General features: G+C 41.1%; 1 protein-coding gene across 5 annotated transcripts in view; it reads right to left on the bottom strand.

Annotated features, from left to right (window-relative positions):
• Nucleotides 1–435: 435 nt before the first annotated feature.
• PDE8A (phosphodiesterase 8A) overlaps nucleotides 436–17,200 on the bottom strand; it is a 154,511-nt gene continuing 137,746 nt past the window's right edge. For all 5 annotated transcript variants that reach the window (XM_041753831.1, XM_041753832.1, XM_041753828.1 and 2 more), the window contains 2 exons: nucleotides 2,312–2,441; nucleotides 436–1,776 (listed from right to left, as the gene is read on the bottom strand). In XM_041753831.1, coding sequence (XP_041609765.1) covers nucleotides 1,670–1,776; nucleotides 2,312–2,441 — 237 coding nt within the window. In that variant the 3' untranslated portion in view covers nucleotides 436–1,669. The remainder of the gene's footprint in view (nucleotides 1,777–2,311; nucleotides 2,442–17,200) is intronic.

Genomic DNA, 17,200 nt, shown 5'->3' with positions numbered 1-17,200 from the left:
AGACATCGCAGGCACTGCTCTCCCTGCTTCATCATGGTTGAATTAGTCATGGGAGAGACCATGAATTGGTCATGAGACCAATTCTCTCATGAATTAGTCCTTTCCTGTTCTTTCCTGGCACCCTGGGGAGAGGAGACGAGAGGGCTTTCTTCCACCTTGGTCCACAATTACCAATATTGGTCAAATGTCTTCTCACAGGAAAAGGGGCTTTTGTTTCCTTAGAAAAAGGGATTTTTGAGGAGCCAGCCCTGACAGCCTCAAATGGGTACCGAGGGCTGAGAAGTTTTCACCAGATTCACCTGTCCTTTTGTGACATTGAAAAAGTCATTTAACTATTAATCTTTTCTGTAATATAAAGAAAGTTATTTTATTTAAAGGGAGAATAAATGAGATATTTTAAATATTAGAAAACTCCAAAGAAAAGGTGACACATGATTTCTTAAAAACAAATAGTTTAATTTCATTTTTATCTGGGAAAAAAATACAACTTTAAAATAAAATGACAAGCACTCTGACATGTCATCATGTGTCATTTTTTTTATGGTACTACATTTATTCAAAACGTGAAGATACAGAACCTTTATAAATTTCTGGAATCAAAGATTCCCACCTCAGATGAAAACAGATTGGTTATAAAATGTCAGCTCACTAAATATTCCATTTTTGTTCTTTGGGAGGGAATATCTTGTAGAAACACTATAAAATAAGGCAGAGTTTTGGGAAATCAATTATAAAATTTTAGGAAAAATGTGTTAGGTCTTAATTTCATGGACTATGGGGAGGTGCCTGCAAAGCCCATCAAGCAGTTCCAGAGCTCTGCTTTCTATACAGAGGAGCAGCTCTTCGTGAGCGTTTCAGACTCAGACCCCACCCCCTACCCCAAGACAGCTTTTCCCAATTAGCGTCAATCAGAAAAGAGTTTAACATACACAAATATTTCTGTAGTGCAATAAAAATGTGTCATTTTATAGTTTTAATTTGCGTTATGAAAATAAGTCTGTATACCAAGTAATACATATTTAATGCGTATGAATCATGTAAATTTGGTCATGGCATTTAAAGTTGGCTTTGGTTTTGAAGTATTTCAAAATTCATAGAAAATATTGAACTTCTAATAAAATAAATAAAACATTTTAATAATTGATATTAACTTCAAAATTTCTTTGTATTTAATAATTAACTTCAAAATTTCTTTGCATTTTTCATTTGCTACTCAGTTTCAAAAGAGAAGTCACTTTCAGTAGTGTTCCAAAGTAAGTGATTGCACCTTCTATGATGTGAAAAAGTTGCTAAAGCTCCGATTGCCATGAGCTGTTGCTAAGTGCTGGACACAGTTGAGAGAAATTGTTTGCAACAAGACCGGCAGGAAATCCATCAGTGTCCTTTGGAGGGTCACTCTGAGCTCGTTACAAGGAAAGCTAACGCAAACCGGTTCCCCTGTGACTCTCTGAAGAGCCACAGGCCGAGTGTGGCAGACTAAGTCGCACTTGGTGGCAATGGCATCAGATGATGGCTCCAGAAGGGCAGTATTGTCCCCATGTGCTTTCACAGGCTCTGAAGACCTGGGCACCATTCTGCCTAATACTGAAAGGACCGAGGGACTCAGCTGCCCTCAGGAATTCCAGATGAGGGGAGGGATGAAGCTTCAGGGCCCAGGCCGCGGGCGGCACTATTCGGGGGGCGGTCGGAGGCTCCGCAGCTTCATCTCATCCAGTCCTTTCCAGTATTTAAAGTTGTTGTCAAGATGCTGCATTAACTCAGGCAGGTCTACAAAGGCTGGAGGAAGAGACAGGGCTGTGAGCTCCTTCCCAGCCGCAGAGGAGGTGGTTGGGCCATTTGAAGAAAGGGGGGGGCAGCGGGGACTCGCATCCTGCTGCACCCCGACCCTGGGTTCACTCAGGTCCACTCTGCTTTGGCCCAGCGGCTGCCTCCCCATTGCCCAGGGAGCTGACCACTCAGAAAAGGGAGTGAATCTGTTCCTGTGTGTGTGTGTGTGGGGGGGGGTCAGGAAGGGAGTGAGCCCCCTCTGCCCCCAGCCCTGACTGGCTCTCCTGACTCCCCAGGGGCTTCACTTCCACCCTCCTCACAGCAGGTGGGGAACAGGCTGCAGGAAGCAGATGGAGGGGGGTTGGCTGAGGCAGTGAGCAGGGAAGGGGACTGGCGGGAAGAGCACGCAGGCCCCGGGTGTCCTCAGGGAAGGCTCAGTCCTTCTCAATCCTCCCCAAGAGTCTGTTCTAGAAGCAGCTGCACTATCCAGTCCCTAGCACACAGCTCCCCGTTTGCTTGAGGGCGACGCTGTAGGAGCGCTTACCGTCCCAAGCATCGAACATGTCGGTGATGAAGTAGTCGATGAAGGAGATCTGGGATTTGGGGATGCTGCAGGTGTTTCTGTCAAAAACTGGCATCACCACAGGTAAGTCCTGCCGCTTCTCCTCATCAGTCTGTAAAGCAGAAAATGCCCAAATTGAGACTCTGGGGCCTGGCTGTGCTCACAGAGCAGCCCCAGGAGCCGGTGGGGAGAAGCTGACCATCATACCAGCCAGAGATCCAGCTAGGCCACGACGAGGTGTCCCCAGGGTGGGGCGGCCTTGCACCAGGAGGGCCTGCCGACGGCCCTATCCCACCCTTGTTTTCCAAACCTAGAAGCTTCTGGCTGAAGCTCCTCAGTAAGAGCCTACTTGGCCTGTGATGTGCTTGGCTGCCAGTCCCCAACCAGCCATCCTTCCACCAAAAAGGTATTTTCCAGCCCCGGCGCCGGGTCTGCAAAGGTGACAAAGAAACCCCCCCTTCCTAAAGAAGGATCTAGTGGCTGCTGCTCACCTTAGACCAATTATTTTATTTGAAAAGTTCTGAACACCCTTGAGAGCCTTGAGGTAAAACAAGAAAAACAAACCTCTGAGCTGAGCAATTTTTGTGTCTAGTCAGACTATTTCAGAACAACTTCAGGATTCCAGAGAGATTTGCCAAAAAATGAAAATAAAGATCTGGGAAAAAGGTAGGTTTATCTGAGAGATAAGGGAGCTAGTTTTTGTAAATCAGGTCTTGCTTTCACTGAAGTGTCCTGGAGAAAAGCGTGAGGGGAGGTCCACAGGGAGGCAGGGGCTTCCAGAGCCGGATGCCTGCCCGTGAGGGTCAGAGGGTCACACAGGGGCGGGTGACCAGAGGGCGGGAGAGCAGGGTCAGGGAGGTGGCCCAAGGCTCCATCAGCAGCTCATACAGAAGGGGAAGGGGTGTGGGGGGGTGCGGTGCTCCCACCCCCCCTGGAGGGGAGAGCCTTCCCTCTGGGGCTCCCCTGGCACCTGGGACAGACAGCATGGAGGACGTGGCAGGGCCTGTCAGGGGACGCCAGGGGTGCAGCAGGTGCTGTTGGCCGCCAGCAGTGCTGCGGAAGGGTGGGTCCGAGCGGACGAGTCCCCAGAGTGGCCGCCATCCGGCCGAGAGCCCAGGGGCTCATGGAGACCTGGAGAAAACTGCTCTCGGGGCTGGGAGCCCTCCGCACCCTGGCCACTCCTCCCCTTGGACCCATCCCGGGGGCAAGTTGAGGCCAGGAGCTGCTGCCTCTGTACCAGCCCGCTGGTGGCTGCTGTCCCTGCTGGGCCTGGGCTGCAGAGGCCCCCAACGACCACAGGCCCAGGTCCGGGAGGGGCGGCACCCCACAGCACAGGCAGGGGGCTATCCCGGGGAGGGGCAATCTCCCCCTGAGGGCCGCAGGTAGCCTCGGGGAGCTGTGTTCCGGGGTGGGGGCTCTCCTGGCAGAGGCCCGCTCAGCCCAGCAGCCCCGGCTCCAGGGTCTTTTCGGTCTGTGCAGCCCTTTCCAATGTGCACAGAAGCAGCCGACTTGCTGGGGGTCAGGGAGGACCCTCATACTCCGGGTTCTCTTGGGCCCAATGTGGCAGGTGCACAGAATGTTCCGGGCCCTTGTGTTCCCTGATGAGATTATCTGTGGCCCAAGCCCCCACCTAGGACACCTGTGAGCGCTCCAGGCCGGTAGAAGCTTCCTTTCTGGGACCTGGTCCATGGGACAGCTGTCAGCACTGTGCTCCAAAGTACAACATGACAGATGTCTGGTACTCACGCCCTACTTCCACTCAGAAGGCAGAGACACCATTTCACCTTGTCTTCATGCCTACGCACTCTTGCTACCCAAGATAATCAACACAGGTGGCTGGGAGGAATGGACACCTATTATAGGGGCCCCACCTGACCAGCTGTATACAAAAGAAACTGATTTAATGGCTTTAAATGTTCCAAGCCTTCATCAGTCACCACCATGCTGGCTAAAATAACCTAATGGGAACTCTGGAAAAGAGTCAAAAGTTACAGAAAAGGCCAGTCAAGAAAAGCCACATTCAAAGGGAGCCTGAGTGGCTCAGTCAGGTGTCTGCCTTTGGCTCAGGTCATGATCCTACAGTCCTGGGATTGAGTCCCACACTGGGCTCCCTGCTCAGTGAAGAGACTGCTTCTCCCTCTCCCTCAGCCACTCCCCCTACTCATGCTCTCTAATGTTTTTAAAAAGCCAAATTCAAAATGGTATAAAGTATCATGGCATCACCCTCGCCCCACCAGGTCCCTGGCACAATCTTGGTCGGGAAGCGGCAGCCCTGTTTCTAGCTGCTTCCCTTGAACTGGAGGGAGGAGAGCTGATCTTATTTACAAAATTCTAACCTGTCTGGTGGCTGCCCAAAGGACTGGTCTGTTTCTCCTAGCTTTGCTCTCTCATGCAAAAGCAATGGCTAGTGCTTGGGAAATTTGTGTGTAGTTGACTGACACATAGACGCCAGGGGCAAGAGATTATCGGTGGAGACCTCCAGTAGGCCGTGTGAGGCCGCAAGGACAAGCTGGGAGAAGACACAGATGTTACACATTCAAATGCAGCAGTACATACAGTGGAAAGGAGTGGACCACACATGGGCCTAGGCAAGATGTGCAGAAACGACCTGAAGGGAACTTCAGCTTTCATGTGGGGCTAAGCCCAGGGCTTGGAGTGCCTGGCTCATTAGTGAAACTTCTCCAGCGCAGAGCAAACTGCAGACTGCAATGTGGGTTCCCCTGCCCCAGAGCGAAGACTGTGAGATGGGTTCCCCCTACTGCACCATATCCAATTTTCAACACAAAGCCGAAGAAACAGAGGAAAGCAGCCTATTAAAAAAAAAAAAAAAAGGAAAATAAGCTAGCAGAAGCCATCCCTGAAGAAGCAGGCACTGGATTTATTAATGACTTTACAACAACCATCTTAAATATGCTCAAAGAGCAAAAGGAAAACATGGACAAAGGGCTAAAGGAAATCAGGAAAATGATATATGAACCAAATAAGAATAGCAACAAGAGAAATCATAAAAAGGACCCAAGCAAATTCCAGAGCTGAAAAATAAAAAAAAAAAAAAAGATTTGAAAAATCCACTAGAGAGATTCAATAGGAAATATGAGCGGGTGGAAGAAAAAAAAACAAAACAAATCTGAAGAAAGGACATTTGTAATGATCAAGTCTGAGAAGGAGAAAGAAAAATGACAAGAGCCTAAAGGACTTACAGGACATTATCAAATGGACCAATATATGCATTATCAGAGTCCAGTCAAGATGAAAAGGAGCAGAGGCTATCTGAAGAAAGACCGAAATCTATAAAACCAAGAAACTAAATGACTCCAAATATGGTAAACCCCAAAAGAACCATATTGTGACACATTATAACCAAACTGTCAAAAGCCAAAAACAAAAAAAAAGTCATAAAAGCAGCGAGAGAAAAGTGACTTCTTACAAGAAATTCTCTGTAGGATGCTCAGCTGATTTCTTAGGAGAAGCCTTGGAGGCTGGTAGGCAGGGAAAGAAACGATGTGAAGTGCTAAGGGACAAACCTGTCAACTGAGATTCTTTATCTAGGAAAACCGTTCTTCAAAAATGAGGGAGAAATGACAGCACTCTCAGATAAACACTAAGTGGGGAAGACTCATTAGCATTGGATCTGCCTTAAAGGAAATGCCAGAGGGAACTTGTCAGGTTGAAGTGAAAAGAAGCCAGGCAGTAACTCCAAGTCATATGAAGCTGTAAAAATCTCCAGTAGAGATCATCACACAGGCAAATATAAAAAGCAATATTACTGTTACAAATTTTGATTTGTAATTCCACTTTCTACAGGATCTAAAAGACATGCAGGGGATCCCTGGGTGGCTCAGTGGTTTAGCGCCTGCCTTTGGGCTGGAGCGTGACCCTGGAGTCCCGGGATCGAGTCCCGCGTCAGGTTCCCGGCATGGAGCCTGCTTCTCCCTCCTCCTGTGTCTCTGCCTCTCTCTCTCTCTCCGTCTCTCAGGAATAAATAAATAATATCTTAAAAAAAACACAGAAGGAATCAAATGTGCCACTACAAAAATATCAAACAAAACAGCAGGCAGTAAGGGAAGAAAATGAGGGACCAAAAAAGCTTTAAGACACCAAGAAAACAAGTAAAATGGCAAAAGTAAGTCCTTCCTCATCAGTAATTATTTTAAATGTAAGTGGATTAAACTCCCCAATCAAAAGGCATAGCTGGCAGAATGGACAAAAACCCTATCGAACTATACTCTGCCTATAAAATAGTTTTTTCTTTTTTTGAAGATTTTAACAGAGCACAAGCAGGGGGAGCAGCAGAGGGAGAAGGAGAAGCAGACTCCTTGCAGAGAAGGGAGTCTGATGCAGGGCCAGATCCCAGGACCTTGGGACCATGACCTGGCCCAAAGGCAGAGGCTCAACCAATTGAGCCACCCAGGCACCCCTACAAAAGATTTTCTATCAGATATCAAGACACAAATAGGTTAAAAGGATGGAAAAAGATATTCCATGCAAATAACCAACAGAGAGCTGAGATGGTTGTGCTATCAGACAAAATAAACTTTTAAGTCAAAAACAGGCACAGAGAAGGACATTATATATTGATAAACAGGTTATTTACCAAGAAGATACAACAATTATAAGCTTATATAAACCAATCATCAGAGTTCCAAAATACATGAAGAAAACACTGATAGAACTGGAGGGAGAAATGGACACTTCTATAACCGTTGGGAGATTTCAATACCACACTTTCAATAATGGATAAAACAGATCAATATGAGATCTGTTGAACAATAAAAACCAATGGGACCTCACAGACATTAAGAGGACCTTCATCTAACAACACTTAGGGGTATGTAATTTTTCTAAAGCACAAGTGGAACATTCTCTAAGATAAAATATATGTTAGGCCACAAAACAAGTCTTAATAAACATTTTAAAGATTAGAATCATACAAAGTACTTATTCTACTTGGAATGAAACTGGAAATCAATAGAAGTAACCTGGAAAATTCACAAGTATGTGGGAATTAAACAATGCACTCTTAAACAACCAACAAGGCCAAAGAAGAAATCACAAGGAAAATTATAAAATACCTTGAGGCAAATGGAAATGAAAACATAACATCTAGAAAGTAATGGGATGAAATAAAAGTAGGCTGACAGGGAAATTTATGGCTCTAAGTACTTACATTAAAAAGAAAACTCTCAACAACCTAACTTAAAGCTAGCAGAAATAAAGAACAGACTAGAACAGAGTAAAATAGAGAATAGAAATACAGAGAAAATCAATAAAACCAAAAGTTCTCTGAAAGTTCAACACAACTAAAAAATCTTTACTAGACAGATGAGGAAAAGAGAAGGTTCGAATTATTAAAAGCAGAAGTAATAGTGGGACAAAAGAACAAAATAAAGAAAAAAGTAGGGACATTACTACCCATTTTACAGAAATAAAAGGATTATAAGGGGGTGCCATGAACAGTTGTACCTCAACAACATGGAGAACCTAGATGAAATTAACATTCTTAGAAACCTACAACCTACTAAGACTGAATTGTGAAGAAATGAGAATCTGAGTAGATCTATAACTAGTAAAGATGTTCAACTCAGTAATTAAAAACTTCCCAACAAAGAAATGCCCAGGACCAGATAGCTTCACTGGTGAATTCTACCAACCTCTTAAACAGAATTGACACCAATCCTTCTTAAACTCTTCCAAAAAAATTGAAGAGGACACTTCCTAACTCAACCTATGAGGCCAGCATTACCAATACCAAAGCTTGACAAAGACAGGACAAGAAAACCACAGATCGATATCCCTTATGAATACTAATGGAAAAATCCTCAACAAAATAGCAAACAGAATCCAGCAGCACATTAAAGGATCATGTGCTGTGACTAACTGGGATTTAGTCCAGTAACGCGAGGATGGTTCAGCATCTAAAATCAGTTGATATGATACACCATGTTAAAACAATGAAGGAAAACAAAATACATGATCATCAAAATTGTTAAATTTTATGTGTATTTGATCACATACACACAACACACACACCCCTCTCCTGCTAAACTGCTTCCCAAAGAGGTTGTAACGTTTTACACACCTATTACAGAATGAATCCCAGATGCTCCACAGCTTCATGAACATAGGTTGTCTTTTAAACTTCTAGCCACTCTAGTGGTTTATAGTAGTGTTTCACAGTGGTTCTAATGTGTATTTCCCTGATGACTAATGATGTTCAGCACTTTTCATAGACTTATTGACTGTTCCTACATCTCCTTTTGTGAAGTGTCCAAATATTTGGCCATGGGGCACCTGGGTGGTTCAGTTGGTTGAGCATCTGCCTTCTGCTCAGGTCATGCTCCCAGGGTCCTGGGATTAAGCCCCACATTGTGATCCCTGCTCAGTGGGAGCCTGCTTCTCCCTCTTCCTCTGCCTGCCACTCTCCCTGCTTGTGCTTATTCTCTGTTAAATAAAATCTTTAAAAAATTAGCCATTCTAAATTAGGTGGTTTATCTTTTTATTACTGAGTTATGGTTTCTTATATATCCTGAATATGGCTGTTTGTCAGACAGGATTTGTGGATATTTTCTTCCAGTGTGGCTTGTTGTGTTTAGATGAGCATAATTTCTGAATTTTGATTCTCATTTTCCAAGTTTTCTTTTTATGGTGGTGGTTTTCTGTAACTATGAAGTATGTATCCACTTCTAAATGACCAAGGATATTCTCCTATGTTTTTCTTTAAAAGCTTTATGGTTTTAGGTTTTGTATTTAGGTCTGTGATCCACTGTGAAATGATATTCCTCTGGCATGAGGTAGAAGTTGTGGTTCATTTTTTGTTGGACAGAGCTATCTAAGTATTCCAATACCACAGGCTGAAAATTTTTTCCTTTCCCCACTGATTACAGAGATGTGGTCTATTTCTGGGACCCCTATATTATTCTTTTCCATCCATGCATCTGACATCTTAATGCTAATACCATATTGGCTTGATTAAGTTCTAAAGACAAACAGTGTAAAATTTCCAACTTTTTCAAGTTTGCTTTGCTTATTGAAGGTCCTTCACCTTTCCATACAAATTTTAGAATCAGTTTGTCAATTTCTACCAAAACAACAACAAAAACCCTCTCCCAAACAAAACAACCCTGCTGGGATTTTTATTGGAATTGCATTGATATGAACATCAATCTGGAGAAAACTACCGTAAAGATGAGCCTTTCAATCTGTAGACTTAGTATATCTCTACGTATTTTCAAGTGGTTTTTTTTTTTTTTTTAGTTTCTCAGCAATATTTTGTGGTTTTCAGTGTAAAGAACTAGACTTTTTATTAAATCTCTCCCTAGGGCAGCCCGGGTGGCTCAGCGGTTTAGCCCCTGCCTTCAGCCTAGCCTAGGATGTGATCCTGGAGACCCGGGATCAAGTCCCACATCAGGCTCCCTTCATGGAGCCTGCTTCTCCCTCTGCCTGTGTCTCTGCCTCTGTCTCTCATGAATAAAAAAAAAAAAATAAAATAAAATAAAAAATCTGTTCCTAAACTTTATTGCTATGTAAATAGGATTAGGTTTTTACTTTCATTTTCCAATTGTTTTAGGCTAGTACAAAAATACTATTTATTTTTGTGTCTTAGGACGTTGCTAAATCAAATCCTTATTAAATAAGTGCTATTGTTTTGTATACTCCTTAGAGCTTTCCATATTAAAATATTGTGTCATCTGTAAATAGAAAAAATCTTGTTTTCTCTTCTTTGTACCTTTTTTCTCTTGCTTGATTGCAATGCTAGGACAGCCAATACAGTATTCAATAGAGGTGGTACCTTTCCCTTGTTTCCAATCTTGAGAATGTATTCAATACTTCACCATTTTTATCAGTTGTAAGTTTTTGTAGATGCCCTTTTTAAAATAAGTTCCCTTCTATCCCTGGTTTGCTAAGTGTTTTTTTTTTTTTTTTTTTTTGATGGGTGAATGTTGAGTTTTGTCAAATGCTTTTTCTGCATCTACTGAAATAATGTTTGTTCTCCTTTAATTGTGTATGGAGACTGTAATTCTTGATTTTCCTGTTGTGAAACTCACCTTACATTTTTGGGGAAAAACTCTAACTTATGAGACAGTATTTTTTCTATGTACTATTCAATCAAGTATCTCTGCATCTATGTTCATGAAGATAATGGACTGTAATTTGCTCCCGGTATTGTCTTTATCAGGTTTAGATATCAGGATAATAATGGCTTCACAAAATGAGTTGCAAAGTGTTTCCATTCCTTTTTTTTTTTTTTTTTAAAGTAGGCTCCATGCCCAACGTGGGGCTTGTACTCACGACCCGGAGGATCAAGAGTCATATGCTCTACAGACTGAGACAGCCAGGCACCCTCCCTGCCTCTGCCTCTATCTTTTGATACAATTTTGTAAGACTGGTATTATTTTTGCCTTAAATGTTTGATAGAAGTCTTCAATGAACCCATTTGGGTCAAGAATTTTGCTTTGTGGGAAGATCTCTAATAGTAAATTTTGATGAATTAATACAGGGCTTCTCATGTGGTTGTTTTATCTTGTCAGTTTGGATAAACTAGTTTTTAAGGCATTTAAGTTGTCAAATTTATTAGTGTAAAAACTCACACCTTAAAATTATCCTTTTAATATCTGTAAGATTTATTATGACAATACCTCTTTCATTCCTAATATTGGTTATTTGTGTTTTCTTTCTCCTCTTGATTATTCCAGTTAGATAGTGGGAAATTTTGTTAATTTTCTCAACCAACTTTTGGCTGTTAATTTTTCTCCATTTCCTAATTTTCTTGCTCTTAAATAGGATTTTTTTTCTCTATGCTTTATCCTTTCTAGTTTTTTTTTTTTTAAGATTTTATTTATTTATTCATGAGAGACACACAGAGAGAGAGGCAGAGACATAGGGAGAGGGACAAGTAGGCTCCATGTAGGGAGCCCGATGCAGGACTCGATCTGGAGACTCCAGGATCACGCCCTGGGCTGAAGGCAGACGCTCAACTGCTGAGCCACCCAGGTGTCCCTCCTTTCTAGTTTCTTTTCCTTTTTTTTTTTTTTTTAAAGATTTATTTATTTATTTATGATATAGAGAGAGAGATAGGCAGAGACACAGGCAGAGGGAGAAGCAGGCTCCATGCTGGGAGCCCAACACGGGACTCAATCCCGGGACTCCAAGATTGCGCCCTGGGCCAAAGGCAGGCACCAAACCGCTGAGCCACCAGGGATCCCCCTCCTTTCTAGTTTCTTAAAGTAAAACCTAAGTCATTAACTTTTCTTATTTTCATTTTATTTTTTTCATCCTTGTAACTGTACTCTTTAATCCCCACTCACCTCCCCTCTGCTCACCATCAGTTTGTTCTCCATTCTTAAGTGTCTGTTTCTTAGTTTGTCTCTTTTTTCCCTCTGCTCATTTGTTTTGTTTTTAAAATTCCACATATGAGTGAGATCATATGTATCTGTCTTTCTCTGACTGGCTTATTTTATTCAGCACTATACTATTTAGTTGTTTGGTTTTTGTTTTTGTTTTTTTTAAGATTTTGTTTATTTATTCATGAGAGAGAGAGAGAGGCAGAGACAGAGGGAGAAGCAGGCTCCATGCAGGGAGCGTGACATGGGACTTGATCCCGGATGTCTGGGATTAGGCCCTGGGCTGAAGGTGGCGCTAAACCGCTGAGCCACCTGGGCTGCCCCTATTTAGTTCTTTCCATGTTGTTGCAAATGGCAAGATTTCATTTTTTTTTAAAGATTTTATTTATTTATTCATGAGAGACACACAGAGAGAGGCAGAGACACAGGCAGAGGGAGAAGCAGGATCCATGCAGGGAGCCTGACATGGGACTCGATCCCAGGTCTCCAGGATCACACCCTGGGCTGAAGGCAGCGCTAAACCACTGAGCCACGTGGGCTACCCGATTTCATTTTTTATAGCTGAATAATATCCCATTGTATGTATGTACCCCATCTCCTTTATCCATTCATCTACTGAGGGACACCTGGGGTACTTCCACAGTTTGGCTATTTGTAGACAATCCTGCTATAAACATAGGGTGCATGTGTCCTTTTAAATTAGTGTTTTTGTATTTTATGGATAAATATCCAATAGTGCAATACTTGGATCACAGGGTAGTTCTATTTTTCTTTTTTAGAGGAACCTCCGTATTTTTTTCCATAGTGGTCACAACAGTTTGCATTCCCACCAACAGGGCAGGAGGGTTCCTTTTTCTCCACATCCTCACCAACGCTTGTTTTTGTGTTTTTGACTTTAGTCATTCTGACAGGTGGTAAGATGATACCTCATTGTTGGTTGGATTTGCATTTCCCTGATGATGAGTGATATTGAATATCTTTTCACGTACCTGTTGGTCATCTGTATGTCATCTCTGGAGAAATGTTTGTGTCTTCTGCTCATTTTTAAATTACATTATTTGTTGTTTTGGGTACTGAGTTGTATCAGATTCTTATATATTTTGGATACTAACCCTTTATCAGACATGCCATTTGCAAATATCTTCTTTAATTCTGTAGGTTGCCTTTTAGTTTTACTGATTGTTTCCTTTGCTGTGCAGAAACTTTTTATTTTAATGTAGCCCCAATAGTTTATTTACCTAGCCTCAGGAAACATACCTAGAAAAATGTTTCTATGGATGACTATTGATGATGTCAGAAGGATTACTAACATGTGCTCTCTTCAAGGATTTTTAGAGTTTCGGGTCTTTAATTCATTTTGAGTTGATTTTTGTGTATAGTGAAAGAAAGTGTTCAGTTTCATTCTTTGGCATGTGGCTGTCTAATTTCCCCAACACCATTTGTTGAAGAGACTTTTTCCCATTGTATTTTCATTCCTCCTTTGTTGGAGATTAACTGAACATACAATTGTGGGTTTATTTCTAGGTTTTCTGCTCTATTCTACTGATCTATGTGTCATTTTTATTCCAACACCATACTGTTTTAATACTATCACTTTATAATTGAAATCTGGAATCATGACACCTCTAGTTCTTCCTTTTTCAAGATTGCTTTGGCTATTCAGGATCTTCTTTCATCCCATACAGATTTTAGGATTGTTTGTTCTGTGAAAAATGCTGTTGATATTTTGATAGAGACTGCATTAAATCTGTAGATTGCCTTGGGTAGTATAGACATTTTAACAATATTTGTTCTTCTAGTCCATGAGCACGGAATGACTTTCCATTTCTTTGTGTTGTCTTGAATTTCTTTCACTAGTGTTTTATAGTATTCAGAGTATATTAACTGACAGGTCCTTCACCTCTTTGGTTAAGTTTACTCCTAGATATGGTTTTTGATGCAATTCTAAGTGGGACTGTTTTATTATCTGAACCAGGGATTATTCAGAAGTGGACTGTTCAATTTCCAAATACTTGGCATTTATCTAGTTACATTTATCTAGATACGTTACTGAGTTCTGATTTGATTCCACTGTGGCTACAGAATATATTCTGTATGATTTCAGGTCTTGTAAATTTGCTGAATAATTTCGGTATCCCCAGCATATGATGTACTTAATATATATTCTACTCACTTAGGGTGTAGTATTTTATGAATATTTAACTAAGGTAAGGTGACTGAAATAACAGTAAAAACAGATAATCCAGACACTATCAATCTGGATGTTCTCTCAATTACTGAAAGTGTTAAAATATCCAAATGCGACTACAGAATTGTCTACTTCTCTGTCAATTTTGCTTCATTTATTTTGAAGTTCTGTTATTAGGTGCATATACATTTATGGTTATTATGTTTTCCTATAGAACTGACCCTTTATCATTTTGAAGTGTCCAGTTTATCTCTGGTAATATTTTCTTTTTTTTTTCTGGTAATATTTTCTATCTTGATATCTATTGTTTGAGATTAATATAGCCACAAGTATGTTATGTTTACAACTTGCATGATCACTTTTTCCATCCATTTCTGTCTTTGCATGAATCTGTTCCCTTTATTTTAAATGTCTTTTGTATACTGAATGTAGTTGGCTTTATTTTTTTAAAGATTTTATTTTTATTTATTTATTCATGAGAGAGACAGAGAGAAGCAGAGACACAGGAAGAGGGAGAAGCAGGCTCCCTGCAGGGAGCCTGATGCAGGACTTGATCCCGGGGTCCCAGGATTACGCCCTGAGCCAAAGGCAGATGCTCAACAGCTGAGCCACCTGGGCATCCCTGTTTCTTTTTAAAATTGAGGTATAATCGATATACAACATGATTCTGTACTTGTATATACTGCAAAATGCTCACCAAAATAGAACTAGTAATCTGTTGTATCTACGAGCTTTTTTTTTTTTTTTTTTTTTTAAGATTTTAGTTATTTATTCATGAGAGACAGAGAGAAAGAGGCAGAGACACAGGCAGAGGGAGACGCAGGCTCCATGTAGGGAGCCTGACGTGGGACTTGATTGCGGGTCTCCAGGATCACACCCTGGGCTGAAGGTGGCATTAAACTGCTGAGCCACCCGGGCTGCTGCTATGAGCTTTGTTTTTAAGATTCCAAATGTGAGATCATACAGTACTTGTCTTTCTCTGGTTTATTTTCACTTAGCATAATGCTCTCTCAAGTTCCATCCATGTTATCGTAAGTGCCAAGATTTCATTCTTTACGGTTGAATAATATTCCACTGTATACAGATACCATGTCTTTTTTACCCATTCATCCATTTATTTACACAGGTTATTTCCATATCTTGGCTACTGTAAGCAGTGCTGCAGGGACCCTGGGGATGCATATGTCTTTTCGAGTTAGTGTTTCATTTTCTTCAAATAAATACTCAGAAGTTAAATAGCTTGACCATATGATGTTTCTTATTTTCAGAGTAATCTCCACAGTGTTTTCTAGTGGCTGCACCAATTTACATTCTTCTCAACAATAAGGCTTGTGATTTTCTTTTTGTTAACAGTCATTCTGACAGGTGTAAGGTAGTATCTCCTTGGGTTTTGGTACTTTTCATCCCATCCTGAGGATTCAAGTTTGTATCTTGTTATTCTTTCCTTTCAGCTTTAAAAACGTCCTTTAGCATGTCTTCTATTGCAGGTTTACTGGTGATGAACTGTTAGCTTTTCCTTATTTGACAATGTGCTTATTTCCCCCTCATTCTTGAAGGATATTTTCATTGGATACAGAATTCTGGGTTGACAGTTGTGTCCTAACAGCAAGTTAAAGATGTTATTCCAGTGTCTTCTGGCCTTTGTATTTTCTTTTTGTTCTTAAAAAATTCAAGTATAAATAATGTAGTGTAATATTCCTTTCAGGTGCAGTCTGGTGATTCAACAGTTCTGTATACTAGTAAGTGCTCATCATGAGAAATATACTTTTTTTTTTTAAGATTTGTTCATGAGAGAGAGAGAGAGAGAGAGAGAGAGAGAAAGAGAAAGAAAGAGAAACAGGCAGAGACACAGGCAGAGAGAGAAGCAGGTTCCTTGCAGGGAACCTGATGTGGGACTCGATCCCCAGACCCAGATCACTCCCTGAGCCAAAGGCAGACGCTCAACCACTGAGCCATCCAGGCATCCCAAGAAATATACTCTTAATTCCTTTTATCTATTTCACCCATCCTCCCTCCCACCTCCCCTCTGGTAACCATATTTGTTCTATAAAGTCTTTTTTTTTTTTTTTCACTTAGATTTCACATAGGAGTGGAATCATACTGGTATTTATCTTTCTCTGACTTATTTTACTCAGCATTATGCTCTCTAGCTCCATGTTGCAAATGGCAAGATCTCATTCTTTAAGGCTGAGTAATATTCCATTTTATACATATATACTACTACCTTATCCATTCATCTATTTATGAACACCTCAGTTGCTTCCATATTTTGATTATTGTAAATGATGCTACAATAAACACAGAGGCACATATAACTTTTCAAATTAGTGTTTTCCTATTTCTTGGGTAAATACCCAGTAGTGGAATTGCTGGATCATGTAGTAATTCTATTTTTCATTTTTTGAGGAACCTCCATATCATTTTCTACAGTAGCTGCATCAGTTGGCATTCCCACCAACAGTGCACAAGGGTTCCTTTTTCTCCATATCTTCACCAACACTTGTCATGTTATTTTAGCCATTCTGACAGGTGTGAGATGACATCTCATTGTAGTCTTGATTTGCATTTCCCTAATGAGGAGTCATGCTGATAATCTTTTCATGTGCCTGTGGGCCATCTCTGTCTTCTTTGGAGAAATAATTCATTCATGTCTTCTGCCCATTTTTAAAATGGTTTTTCTTTTTCTTTCTTTTAAAGATCTTTAAAAATTTATTTATTTATGAAAGACACAGAGAGAGGCAGAAACACCGGCAGAGGGAGAAGCAGGCTCCATGCAGGGAGCCCGACATGGGACTTGATCCCAGGACTCCAGGATTAGGCCCTGGGCCGAAGGTAGGCACTAAACCCCTGAGCCACCCAAGCGTCCAGGGATTTTTTTTTCTTTCTGGGTTTTTTTTTTTTTGGTATTGAGCTATACAAGTTCTTTATATATTTTGGATATTAACCCTTTATGGGAGGTCATTGCAAGTATTTTCTCCCATTCCACAGGTTATCTTTTATTGTTTGCTGTGCAAAAGATTGATTGATTGATTTCAAACCGTTTTATTATGGGACTTTGGGGTAAAGGTGGGAGGGGAGGAGGGCAGGAAGATCCGACGTCCTCAGCCCAGTCGGAACCTCACTGGTCCCGCATCACAATCTACAAAAAAGCTGTGCAGAATCTTTTAATTTTGAAGTCCCAATAATATATTTTGCTTTTCATAGGAGATATACCTAGAAAAATATTGTTATAGCTGATGTCAGAGAAATTACTGCCTATATTCTCTTCTAGGATTTTAATGGTTTTAACTCTCACATTTAAGTCTTTTTTTTTTAAGATTTTATTTATTTATTCATGAGAGA

The sequence above is a fragment of the Vulpes lagopus genome, chromosome 4 (assembly GCF_018345385.1).
Source record: "Vulpes lagopus strain Blue_001 chromosome 4, ASM1834538v1, whole genome shotgun sequence".
Lineage (NCBI taxonomy): Eukaryota > Metazoa > Chordata > Mammalia > Carnivora > Canidae > Vulpes > Vulpes lagopus.
This window is presented reverse-complemented; position numbering and strand designations above follow the sequence as displayed.